This window comes from Carassius gibelio, chromosome B20 (genome assembly GCF_023724105.1).
Source record: "Carassius gibelio isolate Cgi1373 ecotype wild population from Czech Republic chromosome B20, carGib1.2-hapl.c, whole genome shotgun sequence".
NCBI classification, from domain to species: domain Eukaryota; kingdom Metazoa; phylum Chordata; class Actinopteri; order Cypriniformes; family Cyprinidae; genus Carassius; species Carassius gibelio.
The window spans coordinates 1,392,917-1,416,929 of record NC_068415.1 but is presented as its reverse complement, the minus strand read 5'-3'; the positions used below and the strand labels follow the sequence as shown (position 1 = coordinate 1,416,929).

General features: G+C 38.2%; 2 protein-coding genes across 5 annotated transcripts in view; one reads left to right on the top strand and one right to left on the bottom strand.

Annotated features, from left to right (window-relative positions):
* mettl24 (methyltransferase like 24) overlaps positions 1-9,813 on the bottom strand; it is a 13,279-nt gene extending 3,466 nt beyond the window's left edge. Inside the window, exons 1-5 of one of the 2 annotated variants that reach the window (XM_052586470.1) lie at positions 9,750-9,813; positions 9,277-9,437; positions 8,308-8,557; positions 4,961-5,059; positions 4,743-4,879 (exon numbers count right to left, since the gene is read on the bottom strand). In XM_052586470.1, the coding sequence (XP_052442430.1) occupies positions 4,743-4,879; positions 4,961-5,059; positions 8,308-8,526 (455 nt within the window). In that variant the 5' untranslated portion in view covers positions 8,527-8,557; positions 9,277-9,437; positions 9,750-9,813. Of the gene's footprint in view, positions 1-4,742; positions 4,880-4,960; positions 5,060-8,307; positions 8,558-9,276; positions 9,521-9,749 lie in introns of those variants that run through there. The other variant, XM_052586469.1, reaches the window with a different exon arrangement.
* Positions 9,814-10,092: 279 nt separating this feature from the next.
* apobb.2 (apolipoprotein Bb, tandem duplicate 2) lies at positions 10,093-23,164 on the top strand. 3 transcript variants are annotated; one of them, XM_052586466.1, is made up of 24 exons: positions 10,093-10,205; positions 10,990-11,019; positions 11,123-11,226; positions 11,309-11,454; positions 12,348-12,495; positions 12,575-12,727; positions 12,813-12,937; positions 13,547-13,632; positions 13,716-14,166; positions 14,524-14,635; positions 14,703-14,849; positions 14,925-15,136; positions 15,795-15,990; positions 16,069-16,248; positions 16,319-16,498; positions 16,575-16,742; positions 16,818-17,020; positions 17,117-17,284; positions 17,369-17,478; positions 17,573-17,773; positions 17,871-18,034; positions 18,129-18,187; positions 18,280-18,653; positions 18,731-23,164. In XM_052586466.1, exons 1-24 carry the CDS (start codon positions 10,151-10,153, stop codon positions 22,897-22,899), a joined length of 7,941 nt encoding a protein of 2,646 aa, XP_052442426.1. In that variant the 5' UTR covers positions 10,093-10,150; the 3' UTR covers positions 22,900-23,164. The 3 variants fall into 3 exon arrangements, with proteins under 3 accessions (XP_052442426.1, XP_052442425.1, XP_052442427.1); XM_052586465.1 differs by having other exon boundaries at positions 16,815-17,020; XM_052586467.1 differs by lacking the exons at positions 10,093-10,205; positions 10,990-11,019; positions 11,123-11,226; ... (4 more) ...; positions 13,547-13,632; positions 13,716-14,166 and having other exon boundaries at positions 14,570-14,635; positions 14,800-14,849; positions 16,815-17,020.
* The last annotated feature ends 849 nt before the right edge of the window (positions 23,165-24,013 follow it).

The window sequence follows — 24,013 nt, the reverse complement described above, 5'->3', positions numbered from 1 at the left end:
AATGATTCACGAACCCGCTCTGAAGTCCCGATCTGACTCAAATGATTCGCGAACCTGCTATGAAGTCCCGATCTGACTCAAATGATTCAAATGATTCGCGAACCCGCTCTGAAGTCGCGATCTGACTCAAATGATTCAAATGATTCGCGAACCCGCTCTGAAGTCCCGATCTGACTCAAATGACTCAAATGATTCACGAACCCGCTTTGAAGTCCCGATCTGACTCAAATGATTCACGAACCCGCTCTGAAGTCCCGATCTGACTCAAATGATTCGCGAACCTGCTATGAAGTCCCGATCTGACTCAAATGATTCGCGAACGCGCTTTGAAGTCCCAATCTGACTCAGATGACTCAAATGATTCATGAACCCGCTTTGAAGTCCCGATCTGACTCAAATGATTCGCGAACCTGCTATGAAGTCCCGATCTGACTCAAATGATTCGCGAACGCGCTTTGAAGTCCCAATCTGACTCAGATGACTCAAATGATTCATGAACCCGCTTTGAAGTCCCGATCTGACTCAAATGATTCGCGAACCTGCTTTGAAGTCGCGATCTGACTCAAATGATTCAAATGATTCGTAAACCCGCCCTTTAGTAGCGATCTGACTCAAATGATTCGCGAACCCGTTCTTAAGTCGGGATGTGGTATAGTTTCCACATACTTGTCTAAGTCCTATTTGAATAAAGAAAAAAGATGTTTAGAGCCAGTAAACTTTTGTTTATAGCTAAATGTGAAATTTAGCTAACAGGAAACATAAATTATGTAATATTTTCCAGTATTCTCTTTTGAATGGTCAAACAATCCAAATGAAAACAAAAAGAGAAGTCACTTCTCTAACACTGAATAAATGCCAAAAAGTCTGACCAAAATTTTTCAGTGTAGGAGCATTGCCAAAATAAATGAATGAAGACTTCTTCAGAAGAATGACAAAAACAGCAACTCACGTCAATGTGACTTTAGTTGGGTAACATTTGTGAATTAATTTAAATGTTATTTATTTTACTTTGTTGGTAAGCAGATATCTATGAAGTAAGGTCCATACTTTCTCCCAAGGTATATTCTCCACAATTCCAATTAGGTATTATGTAAGGAACTGGTATTATCTCTCTCTGAAAGAGAGCTCTACTTTTATAGTTATTTTTTTCTTGATCTGCAGAAAAGCAAAAAGTTCCGATCATTGTGTGAGTTAAATTCAGAGTGTAAATACATGGCCATGTTCTTACAATACCTTGTTTGGTTCACATTTGTCTGGTGTGCTGTAAATAAACAGTCGTGGAGCAAAAAGCCCAACTCATCTGGTTCAACGTTTGAGGACTTTGTTTTTGCATCTTTTTTTGTTTTACTGGAAAGACACACTGCAAACAAAAATCCATTGAACACTTCAACATGGATTTGATTATGAATGCTTAAAATCACTTTGTGAGCTCAGTTTTGAAGCGTTTCATATTATCATGGTTTTGTGCACTGAAAGATTATTAAAAGCTTATTATATTTTTAGCCTGCACAATACATTTAAAATAAGCATAATTGAATTGTATATTATTTCTGTGTAGTGTAGTGTAAGCATTATAAATATATACACTTCTGAATTCTTGACATTCATATATAAATATTAAATTGTGAAATGTATGATTGCCTGATTGAATTTTATAAGAGTACTAATAGTAATTTGTTTTTATTAACATGTTTAGATTTTTTCAAGAATAACTTTTTGTATTTATTTGCATTACATTTACGTAAAATATGTTGCCATTTTTAATGTGCCCCTCTGGTTAAACACTGGCCCCTCCTTGGCCCCCCCCCCCTAGTAAAATTTGTCTAGAGCCGCCACTGATTTTATTTCAATTAAAGTTTATTTAAAGTATGTTAATGGTTTTAGTAAATAATATAAATGACAAATATGAATTAACAAACACAATTGAAATTCTCTTCAGCCTGCAATTGTTTAATTGTATTTATATAATGCATTATTTTCTGTGCTGACATCAGTCAATTATTTAATATTTCTTATGCATTTGTTTTGCATTAAAATAATGCAAATTTAGTGGAAAATGCTTAATGAAAACAGTCAAAATGCAAAACAGTTGTAATAATCCCAAAAATCATAGATAAGCATCACTAAAATAGAGAAACTAAAATAGTTTTCTTTTTATATATATATATATATATATATGTAAATTTAATTTTAGTAATTGTTTTGATTTGTAATATACCTATACAGTTTTATGAAAATGTTGACATATATTTTAAAGGGGGGGTGAAATGCTATTTCATGCATACTGAGTTTTTTACTCTGTTAAAGAGTTGGATTCCCATGCTAAACATGGACAAAGTTTCAAAAATTAAGTTGTACGTTTGAAGGAGTATTTCTGTTCCAAAAATACCTCTTCCGGTTTGTCACAAGTTTCAGAAAGTTTTTTTCGAGTATGGCTCTGTGTGACGTTAGATGGAGTGGAATTTCCTTATATGGGTCCTGAGCACTTCTGCTGGAAGAGCGTGCGCTCCCGTATAGCAGAGCACTGAGAGCACAACAGACTTCACTGATCAGAGCGAGAGCGTCGCCAAATGTCACAAAAGAAGTGTGTTTTTGGTTGCCAGGGCAAGACAACCCTGCACAGATTACCAAAAGAGAAACTGCATTAAGGGACCAGTGGATGGAGTTTATTTTTACAGAGCATCAACGGAGTTGTGCAAGTGTTTGTGTTTGTTCCCTGCATTTCTAAGATGCTTGTTTTACAAACAAAGCCCAGTTTGACGCCGGATTTGCACATCGTTTATTTCTTAAGGATAATGCAATCCCAACGGAAAAGGGTCACGATCGTGTGTTGGAACCGCAGGCGGTGAGTAAAACTGCTTCAAATATCTCTGTGTTGTTAACTTAGCTATCGGCGCATAAGCACATCAAGTAAACAACATGCGATGTTGTCTTCAAACTGCACTTTCCACATGTACAGCTTAAAAAAAAAAAAAAAAGACGACATAAAGTGGAACTTAGTCATTTTCCAAAACCGCTAAGCAAATATATACAGTTTCAGTACATACCACATAGAGACGTCGTTGCTGCTGCTGCTCTTGTTCAATTTCAGCCACTGGATCTGATTCTGGATCATAAATATACGCTGAATCTGACTGTTAGCCATGGTTTGTTTTGGATGTTTTTTTCCTCACGGTAATCTCACAGCTTCCACATGCTCTCAACACAAAAGCCTACTGACACTCGTGATTCTTTAGCTCCGCCCACACGTCACGCCTCCAGCCGGTCGTGTTTTTCCGGGAAAAATCAGTACAGACTAACTTTCTCTTATGAATATAATAAAACTAAAGACTTTTTGGAGTTATGAAGGATGCAGTACTACTCTATAGGTACTCAAGATTAACAGGATATTGAGTGAAAACCAGCATTTCACCCCCCCCCCCCTTTAAATGAATTACTTAATAAATAATAATAATAAGTTCTATGTTTTTATATGTTTTATTTATATATTACTCTTGGTTTGTTTTATTGAAATTAACGTTTTTTATGATTTATGTTACTAAAATAACTCTGATGCTTGTTTCTTAGTGTTGAATTTCCTCGAGAGATTGAGATTCTGAAACTGATCTGTCTGCTGCTGCTTCTGCATGAATAATGTGTGTGAATCTGAACACACACACACACACACCTGGTTCATCAGCATGCATGCGTGTGAGTGTGTGTGAATGGCTCTGTCAGCTCGCAGGCGTTTACATGCTCAAACACACCCCGAGTGTCTTCAGAAAGAGCTGGATTATATTGAGTTCTCACAGTCCTGTGAGTTTGGTCTTGATCTGGTGTGTCTTTCTCATTTCCAGTCAAGCAAACATTCAAGACTCACACAAAATGTGGAGATGTTTCTCCAGATTTCATGTTAAAGGAAGGAACATTAAAACATCCACCGCCTCACACCCAAATCCATCAAGGCTTCATGGGAGTAAAACACAATATAGACTAGAAAATCATTAATCTTTATCATTAAACATTATCATATTTTTATGAGAAATGTTTTTATCAATTTACTAAAGAAGGTCATTTTACCTGAAACATTTCTTGTTTAAATATTTGAGTATTGTGTAGAATTAATATAGAAATCTTAAAAAAACGTACAAATATTTATAAAATCATATATACATATATATATATATTCAAATTATTTCGGTATTTACAATTTTGTTTATAAAATTAACCATTTATGATTAAAAAAAGTAAATGTTTATATTAAATGTATTTTACTTTTTACAATATTGCTTATAAAAATAAGTTTGTTAAAAAGTTTAGTTAGTTGTTAAACACAGTTTTATAAATCATATGTTCTCGTGTTTATTTTAATAATGCGTAAGAACTGTTTTTTTTTTTCTCATAATGGGATTTTTGGTGAATTGTGAAAATATTAAATCTAATAAAATTCAACAAAGTTATTTTGATACAGTTCAAACACAGATTTATAACATAATATACAGGTTATGTTTCACACATAATTAATACGAACAACTGATGAAAGATAAAGAATGATTGATTTTACAAATTATTTTTATTTTTTATTAAAAAAAAATATTATTATTTTAAATAATGGTGTACTGTTTTAACCTGATCTGTGGTTTTGCTTTTGATAATGTGATTTATTTTTAAGTCGAATTATGTTGAATTACATTTTTAACATGATACATTGTTTCAAATGTTTATGAAGTGTCACAAATAAAAGTCAGAAGCGAGGGACTGACCTGAGCGAGTAGACGCGACAGTGTTTGGACACGATGCGCTGCACCAGACTGAACCTGTGATCCAAACACAGCAGCCACGACCCACGATGCATTGCGTCAAACACGGGCGGCACAGACGCGGGTCTCTGGCAGGACAGCTTCACACACACACACACACACACACACACTGGAGATCAGCATGCATCAGCTGGGTAGCTCAGTGAAGGCTGGGCTTGTACCTGCGGAGTGGAGATGTATCTGAGGAACCGATCCGCTTCCTCCTGAAAACCTCCAGTTCCTGCGGCCCACGGCTCCAGCCTGATCTTCCATCTGGAAACCTGCACAAACACAGACACTGAACTCTTGATAACTGCGGCTGTGATGGATGGGAATGTCTCTTTTTTTTTTAGTTTTCATTTTAAAAGTTGATATCCTTGTGTAGACACCCTGTAACTTCCAACAGTTTTTAATCAGTGACATCATCGTCGTCCCACAGGAAGTGACATCATTTTGGTGGGAAAACAGCAGCAGGAGAGACACGAGTAATCAGTATTATGTGAGTGAGCTGTGTGTTTCATCAGAGTTGGAAGCAGTGATTCAGATCCCAGATGAAGCTGTGGCTTTTATTAGAACTGCATTTTTTCCGTCCCTCCTTACAAACGTCAAACAAAGCCGGTTCAACATGAGCACAACATCTGGGCTGGCAATGCTTCATCCTCCCAAGTGCCTTCAGTACTATAAATATTAGCATGTTTTCTCTTACAGTGCTTCTCTGTCTGCGGTTCAGTTGTGATGTGTATTAAGAGTCCACATATAATCTGCTCTTAAAGGAACAGGGCACTTAAAAATGAACATTTTCTGTGAACATGTCCTCACCCTCAGGCTATTAGAGATTAGGATGAGTTTGATTCCTCATCAGGTTTGGAGAAATGTAGCATTGCAGCAGTGTCTCACCAATGGATGTGAATGGGTGCCGTCAGAATGAGAGTCCAAACAGCTGATAAAAAGTAAAAAAGTGCATCTCCTGTTGCCTCTCACATTGAAATCCAAACACATATTTGTTTAAACACTACTTGATCTGTGCAGATTTCTCTCCTGATTCAGACCAGAACACTTTTTCACTGGAGGAAGTGTTATTATGATTATAGACTCTATGTGTTTGAGTTAAAATCATCTTAATGCTGGATGTGTTTCAGGTTTTGTCTTCTCCAGATGTTCACTGATGGACTGGAGTGCTGTGGATTATTGTGATGTTTTTATCAGACTCTCATTCTGACGGCACCCATTCACTTCCATTGATGAGACACTGATGCAATGCTACATTTCTCCAAACCATTACATCTCTAATGGTCTGATGGAGAGTAAACTTTCAGCAAATATAAATTTTTGGGTGAACTACTTTTTATTTCCTGTTTTAGGGATCAATGAATAACTTAGAGTCGTTCAAGGAGCAACAAAACCCCAGCGAGTCTCTGCCACACATGTAGCCGTCGGCTAACAGCTGTCTTCAATTATTCCTGATATCCGCTCTTCAGAGACGCAGAAGCCCTCGGAGCTCGTGTTACAGAAACACTCTTCAGCGCTCATTTACAGACCGTGAGTTTGAAAGGAAGAGTTTGATAAACATCACAAGGGGAATATCTGAGGAGAAGCGGAAATATGAGCCAATATAATGAACCCAAATATCTTGAAATCTAACAGCGGTTGTCTTAGAAATAAGCTGTTTGAATTAAATGATTGCATGTTTGTAAACAAGTTTGTTTACATCACTAACATTGAAAACCGTGATGCTTGCCTTCACAAACTCCAGGAATAAATGACTTTGTGGACATTTGGAGCATGTCTACATTGTAAATTAAACTCTTTTATTTCAGGACAGAAAGAAAGATTAGAAAGGAATATATACTGCTGTTATGATGCTTTTTTAGTTAGACATTGCACACCAGCATTTAAAAGTTTGCAGTCGGTTAATGTTTTCCAAAAAAGTCTCTTTTGTTCACCAGTGATGCATTTCTTTGATCAAAAATACATAAAAAATTGTGAAATAGTTTTCTTATTTAAATGAACTGTGTTCTGTGTGAATCTGTGTTAAAGTGTAATATATTTCTGTGATGCTCCGCTGTATTTTCAGCATCATTCCTCCAGTCTTCAGTGTCACATGATCTTCAGAAATGCATCCTCAATGAGCAAAAGTATCAATCTCTTAATTTTCAGTCAAAACCACTGAATAGTTCAGATAGTTTTGCATGTTTGTGTGTGTGTTGATGTGTATCACACCCTTCACATGGTTCCAATATAGAGACTATAAACCCTTCCCTCAAAATACTGAATCTCTGCTTTCAAGATGTGTTTAATAGAAGCTTATGAAGCTTATGTTATTATTTACCGATGCTCTTCTGCCTGTTTTCAATGCTATTTTTCCACTTTATGATATCAGTCAATATTTACGCTGCTATACCTTTAAGACCCCTGTATGTAAATGAGAATCATTTATTAGGAGGAGTCACTGAATACCGAACAGGTTTTGAAGTGTAAATGTGGGCGGGGTTATGTTAATGAGCTCATGTTTTATGTACGAGTCATTTTAGACATTTAGTTTCAGTAAATCGTCCGAGTGCATTGAAAAGGGAGCTTTGTGGTCACAGAGGTCAGAGGTCAGGCATTGCATCTGTCTGCATGAATACGCTTTTGTTTAACAGCATTTCTGACATGAGCAGTCATCAACACACAGAGGAAACTGATGGATCCTGTATCGCTCGGGAAAACTGGGAAAATATCAATCTAAAGCTGCTTCTTTCTCCATCAGCTGAGAGTCTGATGCTGTTCTCTTTCTAACTCTTTCTAATGAGACCGTCCTCAATCAGGAATGATTTAGAGTAAGACAAAACAAGCATCATATTTTATTCTTCATTTAGTTTCATCAACAACTACAATTTTGTTGAATTTGTTTGGGAGTTTCTCTATAGAATGGTTGAAAAACTATAAAACTTGGAAACTTGGAAAGTCATGGAAATTTATTTTCTATAATTGATTTTTTTTTATCAAGTTATGTCATGGTAAATTGCTATTTGTGAGTAAGCACATGGAAACATAATTATTTAAATATTATTTTAAAATATAATAATTTTAAGTTTATTTTAATTAATTTATTCAATTAGTTATAATTTTTGCATTTTATGATATTATTTTTAAATTGTGCCACTAGTTTATGTAAATAAATTCATTTACAAATTAATTTATTTAAATGTACTTTATTTTAAATTGTATTTAATTATGTAAAATGTTTTATCTAGTGCCACTCCTACTGTAAATAATGCCGATTTAATTTATTAATGTACTCAATTATTTTATTAATTTATTTAAATATAGTTAAATTCCTTGTTCCTTTTATTTTAATGCATTTTATTTGAATTGTTTTAACATAGTGTCACTTTTAGTTTATGTAAATAAGAAGTGTAATTATTTTATATTTACATATATATATATTTTTTTAATAGAGTGCTACTTCAATGTAAACAAAATGTTTAACTGCATTTTTTATTTAAATAAATTGTATTTATTTAATAATAATTTTATTGACTCTCACTCTCCGTCTGTGATGATGCAACGCTGAGCAGCAGGTGGATCCAGCATCCGCTGCAGCATCTGTTGCCGTGGCGACGCTCCGGTGATGATGCTGGCTGTGTTTCCGTGGAGCCTGGAGCTGCATGTAGACGTGAGCGCAGACACAGAGCAGAGACAGCAGCAGACACAGACGACACACACTCGTCCTCGTCCTCGTCCTGCAGCTGCACAGCAGATCCATCTCACAATTCAGCTAGAAGCGTGCCTCCATCCTTAACAACACCACAAACATTTAATAATGCATGATGTATATTCAGACAGCTAGCAGGAGTTAAATCAATGATAAAACAAACAAAAACTAACTTATAGGCCTGTAAAAGTCATCGAAATTAATACAACTTTAAAAAGATTTTTCTATATTTGTCCCTTCAGGAGTTTAGGGATCCCTCACATCAATAATTAATTAATAATAAATACTGCACACCCTGATGGACACTTAATAACTGAAACCTGTGGGATTTAATTATTCATAATTTTGATTCAAGTATGAATTTGAATGCAAATGAAAAGCCTTAATTAATTTACGTTTTCAACATTTAACATTTTTGTAATTATATTAAATATGTTAAAATCTGTTAATATTATTTAATGTATCTGAAATAACACTCTTTTTTTTTCTCTCGTTTCCTGCCAAAATATCTACAAATTCTTAAATCAAGTAAAAATTGATTATCTTGTTAAAAAAAATAAAAAGTCTAAATTAAGTGAGTTTTTGCTTGAAATAAGATGATTTTGCTTCCACGTTAGCACATTATTTTGCTTATTCTAACTGACTTTTTTTTCTGAAAACAAGACAATAAGAAAATTCTAAAATTTCAAAACCTAAAATCTAAACAAAATGTAAAAAGTAATTTTTTTCGGTGTACTTTAAATTCCCTGCTCATTGTTAGTTAATGCATTGACTGATGATAACTAATGGTGCCTCGCTCACCTCTCTCTCCCTGTGCTCCTCGTTCTTCTGCTCTCCATGTTTGTTTTCTTCACTTCTGTCGTTCTTCTCTCCGTCTGCATGCGTTCAGACACTCAGAATGGCTTCGGGAACAAAGTCCAGCGCTGGTAAACATCTTCTCCACGCCGCTGTGAGCTCTGGATCTGAACACACACACATATCTGAGAGTCTCTCCACCCATACGCCTCTGGACAGATGAGGCTCTGTAACTCTAGACACACACACACACACAGACACACACACACACACACACTCCGCCCCTCGACCGGTTCCTCACAAGAGAGACGAGAGAAGAAAGCTCTGCTGCAGAGACTCATGGGAACTTCGTGAAATATAAGAATAGCAGGAGTTTTCAGCTACTAGCAGGGTTATGCAACAGCAAAATCACAGCCAGATTTTAGGGACTGAACACATATGAATCATGCAATGGTGTGCAATCTATTCTATATACAAACCTGATCCCAGAAAAGTTGGGACGGGTATCAATAAGTGAAATGATGAGATCAGTGTATGAGTATTTCCTGCAGGTTCGTCTGAGTGTGTGTGTAACAAAGTCCTTGTTTAGTCACAACTTATCGACCGAGCAAGATTTGGAAATTGCACATGTTGTATTATGCAATTTATAGTGATACTGTGATCGATCCGTTTGTGTTCATTCTAAATGTTAAATATTGAACGTTTTGTCCAAATACACTGCTCTAATGTTTAAACCTGTTTGTGCTAAAACAGAAAATCAATGTCAAACTCTATTAGCTTTATTCTGTGAACTTTGGAGTCGGGGGCTGAAATGTTAACACACAAGTCTGGTGTGCTATAAATCTCCTGGTCAGAAATCTGAGAGACGTACTGAAGCATCATGGGTCACAATGAGCTCCGTCTTTTGCTGTTTCTGAGCGCCGTCGCCTTGTCAAGTGAGTTTAGTCAAGTCACAGTCGTTCTGATAGTGCTTCGTACAATACAGAGAGTTTCAAACGGGACGATAACAGTGTTAAAGCTGTAGTTATAAAGCTCAAATCAAACATGGATTCAGTTCAGTGTGAATGTTGCTAAATTCATCGAAAAAGATTCTTTTAGATGTCACAAAGGGCTTTTCCTCATCAGTATTTATGTCTTTTGTACCAGTTCAAATATATAAACATTCTTAAATGAAAATAAAAATATTTAAGATGCAAAATGTTTTTTTTTAATGGTGTTTTATTCTGAAAAAAAAAATTATATATATATATATATAATAAACTGCCAATTTAGTTTTTTCTTTGAATTATTTTTTTTAGTTCATTATTTATTTATTTATTATACATTTATTATTTATTAGATTTCAATATAACAAAAATCTGAATAATCAATATAAACTGACTTATCAGAATCAGTAAAAAACAAAACTAAAAACATGAAGAATATTTCCGAACATACAAATAATCAGAACCAATTTAAAGAAATACATAAGACATGGGTGGCTATTGTATAAACAGGAATTCGTGTAGACATACAGTCAAACGTTCATAAAAGCTGCTAGTTGTTTTTAATAGGATACTTTATTAGATTCATATGAAATTAGACCATTTATGCATGAACTTGTCTTTTCTCATTGCAATGCCATTGCAATAAAGAACTTTGACTAATAGAGATTCACATTTTGGATGTTTTCATCCCTGGTTAGAGATTAATGACATGCATTTTTATTTTGTGTTACAGACGCGCAGGATGAAGGACCGTCATGCTTGAGTATGTCTCCTTTCACTATTCTGCAGAATCTACATGCAAACCTGATTTTTTATAAAGTGCATTTATTTATAATGTTTTTAATAAATTGCTCTGCTGCTCCTAGTGGCCAAAAGATACAAAGCCTTCAACAAGTATGACTACTTCTATCAGACCGAGTCCTTGAATGCTTTGAATGAGGCGGTCAATGGCCCAGAGGCCAGCTGTAAGGTAGAGTATGAGCTCATTTCCATACGTCAAACACTAAAGTCACTAAGGTTTTGTCAACAATGCAGTGTGAATATCGCATTAGGTTGAGATTGCAGTTCCTGGTACCTGCAGTTATATCTTGCGCACCACCGAATGCAAGCTGAGAGAAGCGACTGGCGTCACTGCAGACGGAAACCCAGTGTTTGGAGCTTCTGCTGGCACCGAGGACTTCAAAACCGCCATGGAGAAGTAAAGGCCTGTTCACAGCGAGAACAATAACAATACTAGCGTCCATGTGTTTATTATAAGGGTGCATTGCAGTTTTAGTCCGCCACTTTAAATGCACAAGCTCTTTAAAGTCTAATTCTGATCGCCTTTTCATTGTTAATCTATGGCTGTTCGATTCTGAAATTTTGGATTAATTCTGATTCCTGGTTTTGTAGTCGACTTTGGAATCAAATCGATTCCACACTGGTTATTTTTTTCTTTATAGATGTGAATACAAGATTCGAAGGCTTACGTCCTCTTCCTTGATTATTATCACCATCTATTATATCTTCATGTATTCCGGTGCGGTGCTCAAAACCTTGCATTGTAGACAACAGAACAAGCCATTTTAGGCTAAATAACGAGTAAAAAATACATTTTTATATTCTTTAGACAACTGAAAATCCATTTTTGTGCATCAAATGTCTATATTGTATGTTTTAGGTGCAAAAATTCATGATAGGAAACAGACTGGAACAGTTTCTCCTAACCGATTCATTAAACGAACTGTCCGAAACGAACCGGTTCATAGATGTGAATCAGACTTCCCAAGACTATTAACAATCAACCAAGTGGCAATTAAGAAAACAAAAAGGGCTTCAAAGAGGCGTCAAATCCCTTTCATGGAACTGATTCCAGCCTTTGGGAATGATTCTTGATTCCCAAGACCTCGGAATTGATTCTTTGTGGACGCTACATTCATCAGATTAGAACAATTGTTAAAACCGTATAGTTATGGTTATCATTCTTGGTGTGAACAAACCTTAAGTGTTTGCTGTCTTTGCTGTCACGCATGTAAAATCTGTCCATGCAAATATTAATCTGCAAGAAAGACATATCTGTTATATTCAACAAACTCTTCTCTCTTTGTTCAGACATCCTCTGAAGTTCACCGTTGAGGGAGATGACCAAATCAAGCTTTTCCCTGAGGAGGGGGAGCTAATAAACATCCTCAATATAAAGAGGGGAATCATCTCGGCTCTTGCTGTCCCTGTGCTCGAGGAGGACGGGAACAAAGAGATGGTCTGTTGATAAACTTCACTCTTGAAAGAGAAAGATGGTCACACCAACTCTACCTCTGATATTGATGTTTCCATTCCAGCCCTCCATCTATGGCCTGTGTAAGACTGACTACGTCGTGAAAACCAGAAAAGACATCGACACTGAAGTCACCCTAAACAGAGACCTGTCCAAATGTGACAAGTTCAGACCAATCAAGGACCACACCAGTCCCTTGGCCCTCATCACCGGCTTGGTGAATTCTTAGTTTTAGGTTTAAGTTTCGTGTAAAATCCCAGTTTGAGTGAGATTTCCAATGTTTATCTTTCTCTCTTTCAAAGCACCATTCTCTTGCTCAACTGATGTGGAGCAACCAGACCTGCAACTACAAGTTTGACAATGAGCAGCACCACATGACCTCTGGAAGTTGCACTGAAAAACATGTCCTTGTTCCTTTCTCATTCAAGTTAGTAAAAAAGTGCAGAGCATGGATTTGATTCCCAGGGAATGCATGAAGTGGTAACATGTGTAACCCCTCTCACCCGGTCCTCTCTGACGCTCCGAGCGGGGCTTGAACCCGGGTCTTCCGGCATGGGAGGGCGGACACACTAACAAGGAGGCTAAATGGCTACAGCCACTAGCGTCTGTCGCTAGTGCGTCTCTTGAAATCGGGGAGTGAGGTTTACCTGCACAGCACTACTCGCTGGCCTCCGTTACACTCACCCCCCTAAACCTCACTCCCATCCGGGTCACGGCACCAATGTAACCCCTCTCACCCGGGTCCTCTCTGACGCGCCGAGCGGGGCTCGAACCCGGGTGTTCCGGCATGGGAGGCGGACGCACTAACAAGGAGGCTAAATGGCTACAGCCACTAGCATCTGTCGCTAGTGCGTCTCTTGAGATCGGGGAGTGAGGTTTACCTGCACAGCACTACTCGCTGGCCTCCGTTACACATGCACACCTTAAATGCAAATGCAATGCAATCTCCCAAATGCATAAACGTTAATTGCTTGATTATGTCAATGTAGTTGGATGGTAATGCACTTCTGATGTTTGTCTCTATGGCTTTGACTAGGGGAAGAAATGGAGTGACCAATACTGGTAAACAGGCCTTGAATCTTGTAGGAGTTGCTGAGTACAATGACAAAGTCTTTGAACACAGTAAGATAACGATTTTTGTTGTCAATGTTCATAACATGCTTGTAATGTCAAACCAAATGCAAAACGTGTTGTTATGCCTCCAGATGTGGCCAATATGAAACCCCTCCATCTTGACCGCAGCGTTGACATGAGCCCCATCCAGGATAAAGACGCAGCTCTTGCTGTTCTGAGGGAACTTTCAGGCCTTTCCAAGACCAACGATGGACGCAAGAGAGCCCACTTGGCCCACAAGCTTATAGCTGTGATCCGCAAGATGGAAGCTGAAACCTTGAGAGCCATTGTTCCTGAGGCCCTGGAGATCTCTCGGTTTTTGACGTACCAGGTTTTGCTACAATGCGGCACCCCAGAATGCAACAGTGCTATCATGCAGATTTTCAGGACCTTTGACAGGTCGTCAGTTGAGATCGACGCTGCCGTGTACGGGATGGGAATGATACCCCAGTCCTCGCGAGTCCTTGTGAAGGAAATGTTGGCGATGGCAAGGTTCAAGCCGACCAAGCCCATATACTATGCTCTCAGCCAAGCTGTGAGAAGGTAAGGGACATGTCTCTAGATTAAGGTAAAAGTAAATCAACTTACATATGACTTAGATTTAACCAACTGGTAGTTCTGTATAGCTCAGAAAGAAGAGGATGGTTCCAAGGTCTTGGGTTCAACTTCCAGGGAATGCATAAACTGATAAAAAGTAAATCTTTAGTGTAATGGATAAAAGCATCTGCCAAATACATTAATGTGGTGCACCTTAATTTGCAACCATGTGAAAAGACATTTTCAGACAACTATCTGATTTTTCCCACTGACTCTCATCCATGTTTTGCATACGTGTGCGTAGTATGTAGAATTATCACTATTTGATCAAAAGAACATATTGTGTTCTCTGTGTGACCTAAGGCTCTATGAGACCGATGGAGTCACCAATGAGATCCAAGCAGTGGCTGATTATGCCCTTGAACAGATTGGTGATTGCACAGGTGACCAGGAACACGTCTTTCTTTCTCTAAGGGTATGTTCCCACAAATTCATACACGCTTATTAAACTTCAGACTCTACGGCTAAGCATCATCTTCCAGGTCATTGGCAACATGGTGGTTGCATTGGGAGCTGCACGCCCTGCTTTGCATTCTGCTGTTATTAAATGCATCAACCATCCGACTGCATCCATTTCAGTTCAGCATGCTGCCATCCAGGTCTACAGACAGATTACTGTACCTGAGGAGGTGAGCTAGTAAATATGCCCACAGCTCTTGGCTATCCTGAAGTCAGTCTAGAGATCATTTCATGCCTTTTAATAGGGTCGTGAGGTGCTCATGCATGCTGTTCTAGACAGAGATGCATCCGTACAGAAGCGTGTTGCTGCCTACCTGATCTTGATGAAGAACCCTACACCTGCTGAACTGGCTCAGTTGGCAGCAGCTGTCCATGTTGAGGAAAACCATCAGGCCAAGAGCTTCATCATCTCTCATATCACCAACATCTTGAGCTCTACAGCACCAGAGACTCTGGAGTAAGTGTGGAGGATGAATATGAATAACTTATCAACTTTTCAGAAGAAAATTGTTATGTGGAGGGGTAAGGAGGAACTCAAGTGCAGACAGGATGTACCAAACACAGGATTTGTTAACACAAAAGGGGAAAACAAAACCCACGAGGGGGAAAACAATGACTAGGGTAGATACTAAATAACTTAACAAGACACGATAAACAAAGACTCGAAACACAAGAACACTAACTACAAATAAGCAATAACAGGTCTCACAACGTCTTCTTCCAAGTGCAACACCGAGTAACAATATATCACGGGAACATGTGGGAACATGTGGGAACACGTAACACGTAACACGTAACACGTAACACGTAACACGTAACACAATGTGGAACAATCGCAATGAACCAGACAAAAGACAGAGCACACTAGGGGATCTAAATAGGAGAACTAATTAAGACACAACAGGTGGCACAGATACGGCAATCACGACAAGACTAGGATAACAAGGGGGCAGGGCAAGGGAACGAGACAACACAAGCACATGGCCCAAAAACAAGGCCATGTGCTTGTACACAAAACACGGGTCTGTCATGATCCTGCCTCAAGACTAGAGAAAAGTCAGGACATGAAGGCAGAATCATGACAAAAATGTAATCTTGTTATTTTTACTCCCTAGCCTGAGGTGGAAGGTTCGAGAGGCCTTTCAAGGTAATGAAATTGGAATGATCATGGAACCCACCAAACTCTCTCAATACTATAGACTTGGATCTTTAGAGGGAAATATGATCTTTGAATCTCCCAACGAACTGCCAAGGGAGCTTATGCTGGAGATGACCTTGAATGCTTTTGGATTTGATATGGACTTCTTTGAGGTACAGAGTCCAATGCAAGTCTGGCATTTATTTGATGTGTTAGGTATGAATGCAATGGGGTTTTATTCTTGTTTTCAGATTGGCATGGAGGGTAAGGGCTTTGAGCCTATTGTGGAGGCCCTCTTTGGTGATGATGGATTCTTCCCAGACACTGTCATGAAGACCACTTTATACGCCACCGACAATATGCCCGCCCAACTCATCGAGGTCTTGGACAACATGCTGCCAATCATGAGGAATGAAAGGAAAAAGAGACAGGTATTACATGTAGTAAATGGACATATTTCTTCATAGCAGGATTCCAATCTCCATTTTCTTGGTGCTGTAGGCTATTCAAAATATAGTCAACGAAATCCGTGATAATGTCAACAAGCTTCTTGAAAACTTGAAGGCCCAGGATAGCCCTGAAGCGATGGTGTACCTCAGGCTTCTGGGTGCTGAACTTGGCTATCTCAATGCAAAAGATGGCAAGATGATTCATGATCTCCTTAAGATGATCCCCACTGATGTGAGTATAGCTTTTCCAACCATATTTATGAATGCAATTACTTACACAGTCAATGTGACTTATATTTTTAAAACAGTTTGCTAAAAGACTGCTTTCAAGTGTGGACAACGAGCTTTTCCTTCACTACATCTTCATGGATAATGAGTTCTATCTGCCCACCGGCGCTGGCTTTCCATTGAGAGTTGCTCTGTCTGGTACCTTTACACCTGGAATCAAAGGAGGATTGAGCTTTAGTCCAGGCACGGTGAGTCCAACGCAATATTTATCTTTCATTTCTGCTATTATACAAAAATTAATTAACATGACTACACCACAGAAGGAATTTGCATTGACGCTGTCTACTGGCATTGAGTTTGTGACTGAGATTGGGACTCACTTCCCAGACTACATTCTCTCCGGTCTGGAGATGCACACTAACATCTATCATGAGAGTGGCCTTAGAGCAAAGCTCTCTTTGACCGACAACCAGCTCAAGCTTTCCATTCCAGTTCCTCGAGAGCCAACTGAGTTAATCAGTGTGACGTAAGACATCTTGACTTGAAATGGAGAAAAGAAAACTGGCGTTAAAACAATTCAAATAGGTATTTTAAATACATTTTTATTGTTCTTCATATATAGCAGTTCTCTGGTGTCAGTTGTTGGTGCCATGATTTTGCCCATTAATGCCACTGGCGAGTATTTTAATGCGGAAGTATGTGCTCCTGTTTTCCCTGGATGGAAGCACTGTACAGTCCTTAAGTATCCTGTTGATGCCGTCCCTTTTCTTCCACTCAATAGTGATATGAGGTAATAAAAATCATCTATACACTGATATTTAAATCTAATTATTCCTAGGACAGTATTTTTCATCCACACTGCATCTGTGTTTAGATTTAGTGTTACACTCTACCCATCGGTAGAGGTCACCGAGTATACTGCCACCATCAGCTACACCCATGAAGATGATTCAGACAAAGTCACTTTGAGAATAAAGGCTGAAGGTACAAGACAGACTACTAATTATTTGCTTGAACACCTGGAAAAAGAAAATCTGCCTTTAAGATAACTGTCTTTTTGTCATTTGATTACTATCAGGAACACCCTTTGAGGCCACAAATACAGTAATGTTAAAAAGAAAGCAACACACTGTTTCATCAGAGTTGCTCATTGCCCCTCTTCAGCTTTATTCTAAAGTTTCTGCAAAACTAAAGCACGATGAGAAGTTGACATTGGAACTTAAGAGTGACCTAAAACTCCCTGAGACGACTTCTGTTCAAACACTCATCCTGAAATTGGGTATGTATTGGGCATTTGTATGTGTAATTATTTAATACACGATTTTGAGCAAATCAAATATGGACAAATCAAATGATCAAATATCTCTTAATCTCAGAGAACGAGAAGATTGAGGCTGAATTAAAGTCTCATGTCAATTCTGAGATTCAAAGAATCATTCCCAACATCAACGCTACTGAAACCATCGTCGATAGCTTTATTGATGGCCAGATTGCCCAGAGTGAAAAACAATTCCGTGATATCCTGGCAAAGTCAGCTGCGGTAAGTTAATGAACTCCATGTTTTTCATCACCTTTTGACAAAGGAAATGTTTTTAATTAAATAAACTGACATTGTTGATATTCCAATTGTGCAGTATTTGGGCGTTCCTGCTTTGCCTGTTTTCGCTATTCCTGAAAGACTGTTCCTGAATGTGTGAGTTAACGTCTCTAATATGGTGCACCTTCTGCACGTAATACGAAACGGTTAAACTGTAGTTAAAATGTACATTACATGTTTTTAAACAGAGAGATTTCTGCTCATTATCTCTTTGGCCATCCTTACTATACCATCACTCTTCCCTTGCCCTTGGGTGGAAAATCCACTAGAGATCTAAACTTTCCGACGTCTATCTCCACCCCAAATCTGATTATACCTCATCTTGATCTGGAAATTGAAGCTATTGGCATTATTCTTCCAGAGGTCTCCATTCCTATGAGTGTGTTGCTGTCTGTGCCGACTCTTAACATGACAGAAATGTCCGGAAAACTAAGCAGCAACTTCTACAACTTAGAAACAGCCTTGTCTGTTGCCAGAGATCCTTCTGCAGACCTACGTTATTCTGCTAAGTTTGAAGTTACAGGAACAAGTCCTGTTGACCTCCTATCCATAAAGGTTGAAGGTAAAAAAAAAAAAGTATTGTATGCACTTGATTTGAATGATTGCATTTTGATTGATTCATTTTCATTTATTGCACAGGATCTGCTCTTGTTGAGCCCACATCTGCCAATTCTCTAATGAAAAAAGTAAAAACAGTGGTTCGCCACAAGATTTTTGAAGCCACCATCACAGCTGAGGAGGAAGTAAAACTTGCTGAAAAACTCAGTGTGAAATCCAAAAGCAAGCTTGATGTAATTAGCCATTTTGGAGTACAGATATCAGTTGAGCATAGTGGAGCTTTTGAAGTTGATAATGAGGAGATCTCTGGAGATGGAAAACTGGAAGGATCCTTCGAGGCTGGTTCAGTCAATGGTTCTGGAGTCCTTACCCAGTCAGTCTCTCTACTCCCATCCAGACAAGAAGCAAAGATTGATTCTTCATTGAAAGTAGACTCAACTCTTCTTCAAGCTCGAAACTCCTTTGCTTTAGCTTTTGCCAATGGAGGACTGATAATTCAATCCAACACTACAGCATCTGATGACCATCTAACAAACACTGCTAATATCACCTTCAAGGAATTTCAGCTTGCTCTAAATTCTCATACAAAAACACAAGCTTTTGGCCTGAAGATCCAAAACATGGTTGAGACCAGAGCTGGTGCTGAAGCAGTCAGTGCTAAGATTGAAACCTCTACTGACATCTCTGAAGAACGTATCCATTCCCTGATTGCAGGAGTATTTGATATCAATGGTCTGGCTATTCACAGTGATGCATCTGCTAAACTTATGGGACACGCAGCTGCACACAAAGCCAATCTGAACCTCAATATGGACGGCCTGACCACCAGTGGCACAACCTCACTCCAAAGCGCATTTACTATGGAGGAGCTCAAACAGACCTTTGAGATCAACTATAAAGATCTAAATGTCACTGCTAGGTGCAAAACAATTGGAAATATCATGGGAACACGCATTATCCAAAACACTGACATAGAGATGGCTGGACTTTCCGGCAGGATCAAGAATCATCTACGTTTCGACTCCATGGTGTTACGTGTGGAAACCAATACTTACGGTACAACTATTCCATTCAGTTTTACATTTGATGGCTATGCTAATGGTGATAATGACATATACTTGTATGGACATGTTAATTGTGACTTTAATGCAAAAGTCCTCCTGGAAGTAGAACCACAATCATTTGCTCATACTCATGAATTCACAATCTCAACGCTCCTTGACATAGACAGTGTCAACATCAAATCACGTTTTGAGAGCCAGTCTGACACTCTGCTGATCCCATCTGAACAAAAGACTAAAGTGACAGTTAAGGCTGGAGTGAACAACCATGCCATCAATCAGGAAATCAACGGTTACAATACCCCAGCACGTTTTGGCCTGGAAGGGTCTGGAACTGTGCAAACCAATGTGTTAAACACCGCCAATACTGCTTACCAGGACTTCAGAGTCTCTGGCTCGCTAAAGTATGACAAAAGCAATGACAGACATTTAATTAGCTTGCCTTTCATTGATGGTTTGCTTCTACTTCCTGACAACATCAGAATAACACTTGCAAGCATGGGAGAAACCCTGAGGAATTACATCAACAGAGAAGGGATTGCTTCCAAAATTGAAATCTTATCCCAGCATCTTAGTGACTTTGTGTCTAATTCAAACTTTGAGAGCAGAGCTGTGCAGCTGAAACGTACCTTGATAACTCTATTCCAGGACTTTGCATTAAAGCTGGAAAATCTGGTGGACTCTCGGATTGATGCACTTGTGAAGCTAGTGAGAGATTTAGGCAACCGTTTCAGTGAGGCACTGGAATTGACTGAAAATGTAGTACCAAAGCACATTAGTTCTTCGATAGTTTCCATCACAGAGAAGGTTAAAATATTTCTTAGCTCGATCACCACCCGAAGTTACACAAAGCTGAATGAGATCTTCCATCCTGCCATTGCTCTTCAGATTCCTCCAGTTTCAACAGCTCTTCTAATGCCATCTTTTGGAAAGCTATATGGTGAGGTCACATTCAGCAGCCCTGTATACAACGTCAGAACCTCTGCAGAGTTCAAGAACGCCTCAGAGAGACACCCTCTGTTCACAGCTTTTGTTCACTCTAAAGGAACCTCCCAGACACATGACATATTGAATTACAATCTAGATTCCACTGCACAGATATCTATGCCTGAGATGAGTCCTGTTACAGTGTCTGAAACTCTCAAGTTAACACACGTTTATTTGACTTTAGACCAACAGGCTTTATCAACACTGAATGGCTCTTCTTTTAACAACGCTAGTTCTTCATCTTTCTCTCTTGAAACTTTATACAAACAGCAGGTGAAAATCCCCTCACAGTCTTTGTCTGGTGAAGTAACCCTGGTTCAGAACGCTATAGCTTTCCAGGATGGAGCTGAAATCACCCTGACAGTAAAAAATTCAGGATCTAGCAAATTTACTCTTGAAGACTTCTCTGAAGAAGGCACCCTTAAGAGTGACCTGCATTTTAACATGGGCCTTAGCACGGCCAAGCTGACTTTCACAGGCCGCACTGACAGCGCACATTTGCAGATGAAAATGAAGGTGAACGCTGATGCTGTTGCCCTAAGCCACATTGAATTTAATGCTCGTGTTGAATCAGAGTCGCCATTTATCGAGAACAGTTTGCTGGTTGCTTCTGGAAAGGCTTGCTTCAGTGATTTGAGTATAGAAATCAAAGCAGCCCATGACACTGAGCTTGTTGGACCTGTCAGCGGTGTCCTCTCTAACACTGCTAACATCATGACTCGTCCTTGCACGGTTGATATTCACTTTCAGAACAAGGGTAATGCCAAGATCAAACTCTATGAGTCTTTGTTAACAACTGTTGATCTCCAGAATGACTACACTTTTATTTTCAACCCTGACCTACAAGAATTTAGCACTGTGGCAGTTGCCTCTTTCGACCATTTCAACTACAGCCATAAGTTCACAGCCAACAATAACGAAGCAGAGATGGGTATTTACACTGTTGTGAACAGTGTGGCCAGCTTTGAGTTCTTAAATGCTGCAGAAATGTTTGTGCCAACCATTTTCAAGATTCCAGCTGTCAAAAAGCTGAAACTGAATCATGACCAACCCATTGAGCTAAATGCCGAATTCATCTTCCAGAAGAGTGGGTTTGCTTTTTTACTGGGCAACATGGTCTCTAATGTGTCTTTAAAGTCATCTATTGTCAACATTAGTGCAAATACAGGTATTTATCCAAATGATTGCTTGATGCATGTTAGTGCCACAACTGATTCTGTGTTTCAGGAATTGAATTCGAAGCTTGATGGATCCACTAGCCTGACCACAAAAAGTGGACTGAAACTGGCTTCTTCTTTGTCTATGGAGAATGCTCACATTGAGAGCAATCATAACAGCATTGTGACTCTGGAAGACAACTTTGAGGCTGTGTTATCTGTGGACACTGTTGCTAAGATTCACACAACAGGCTTCACTGTTAATGCCGCGCATCAACTTTCCGCTGACACCAAGGTCCATCCAAAGGCAGAATCAAACTTGACAATCAAGTACACCTTCAATCAGTCAGACTCAGAGGCGGCTGGACACGGAGATGCTAAGAATACCTTGAAGCTGGATGCAACTCTTTCCTATTTCACCTTTGAGTCTGTAAGCCAAATCACCTCCAATTCTACATCTCCTGATGGTGTCACAATGAATGGAACATTGGATAATGAAGCTAACATCTCTGTGAAGGGTGATGGTCTGAAATCCAGTCTGAAGACCACTGGAAATGGATGCATTGGCTTTACATATTCCAAGCTGTGTTTTAACATTGATGACCAGCTGACCGTGGAGGGAGAACTTGACCGGATGTATTCTTTGCTAGAAATTAATTCAAACTATACATTAATTGCTGGCGAAGATTATGACCTTGCAATAAATCACACTGCTCATGGTAAAACTGATCTTGTTCCCCTGAGCACCATCATGGCTGCCGTAGACATATTCCTGACTCAGCCAAGTTATACTGATTTCAATGTAAGATATAAAGACATTATTTTTTCATCAGACAGGTTTGCTTTCAAAATAGATTCTTTCTCTCGTTGGTACAATTCAAGTGCAGTGATATCAGTAGAGCATTTTAATGATTTACCTAGTTTACCTAATTTACCTGATTTACCTGATTTGGTTGTGTATGAGTGCTCTTACAATCTCACTTCTCCATCTATGCTTTTAGAGTATCAGGGTGGCTTGCATATAATTCCTGTTTACCACAATTAGTTATTGTTAAAAACAAGAAAATGTATTGAACTACATTGGTCTTTATTTACTGTATGCTTGCTTCCCTTAGACCACATAATCACAGACAAGTAGAGCCAATACATTTAAAAGTCATTCTCAAGCACAATGATGGAAGCATATTAGTCATGCTGAGGATGAAGATATAAAGCCATGAAATATTGCTTGTCCCAATCAACAGTAAGGAAACAATCCTTTACTGAAGAAAAAAAACCTACTACATTAAATAAATTTTTTAAAAAATGTTTGCCTTTTGTGCTGTTTATTGTCAACACACACACACACACACACACACACACACACACACACACATAGTTTTAGTCCAATGCGATAACTTTAACTTGCTCTGGAAATCCTTTCCCACCGTGTCTGAACGACCAGAACACAACGTGACGGTAAATTCGGGTAACATTAACGATAACGATCCAAATAAACGATCCAGATAATTGTGAACAGATAACCTGCAATATTATGATCGTTTTATATTGTATAATAAAAATTATTAAACACGTTTTCTTGTTCAAAAACTAAATTTTCCTCACCTAAATGAGAACAGAGCATCAGTATACCACTTCCAACGGTTTTTGCAACGGTTATATATTTAAATATTTATGACGTAATACAAAATCAGTCTATCAAATGAATGCTCTAAAAATGTATCAATGAGTATTTATTATTATTATTATTATTAATGTTGTTGTTGTTGTGATGATAATAATAATAATAAAAGCTATGACAACAATAATAATATAAGCATATACATATACTGATATCATCAAGTACATTTAACCTTTAACCGCTCAAGAAACGTTTAGCATAAAAGTTGTTATGGAAACAGTGATTTATTGATTTTACTCTCACAACAAACCAATAGGAGGCAGTATATATATATATATATATATATATATATATATATATATATATATATATATATATATATATATATATATATATATATATATATATATATATAAATGTGTGTGTGTGTGTGTGTGTGTGTGTGTGTGTGTATATATATATATATATATATATATATATATATATATATATATATACACAAAGCTTGCTTTAAAAAAAAATCTACAAAGATATAGGA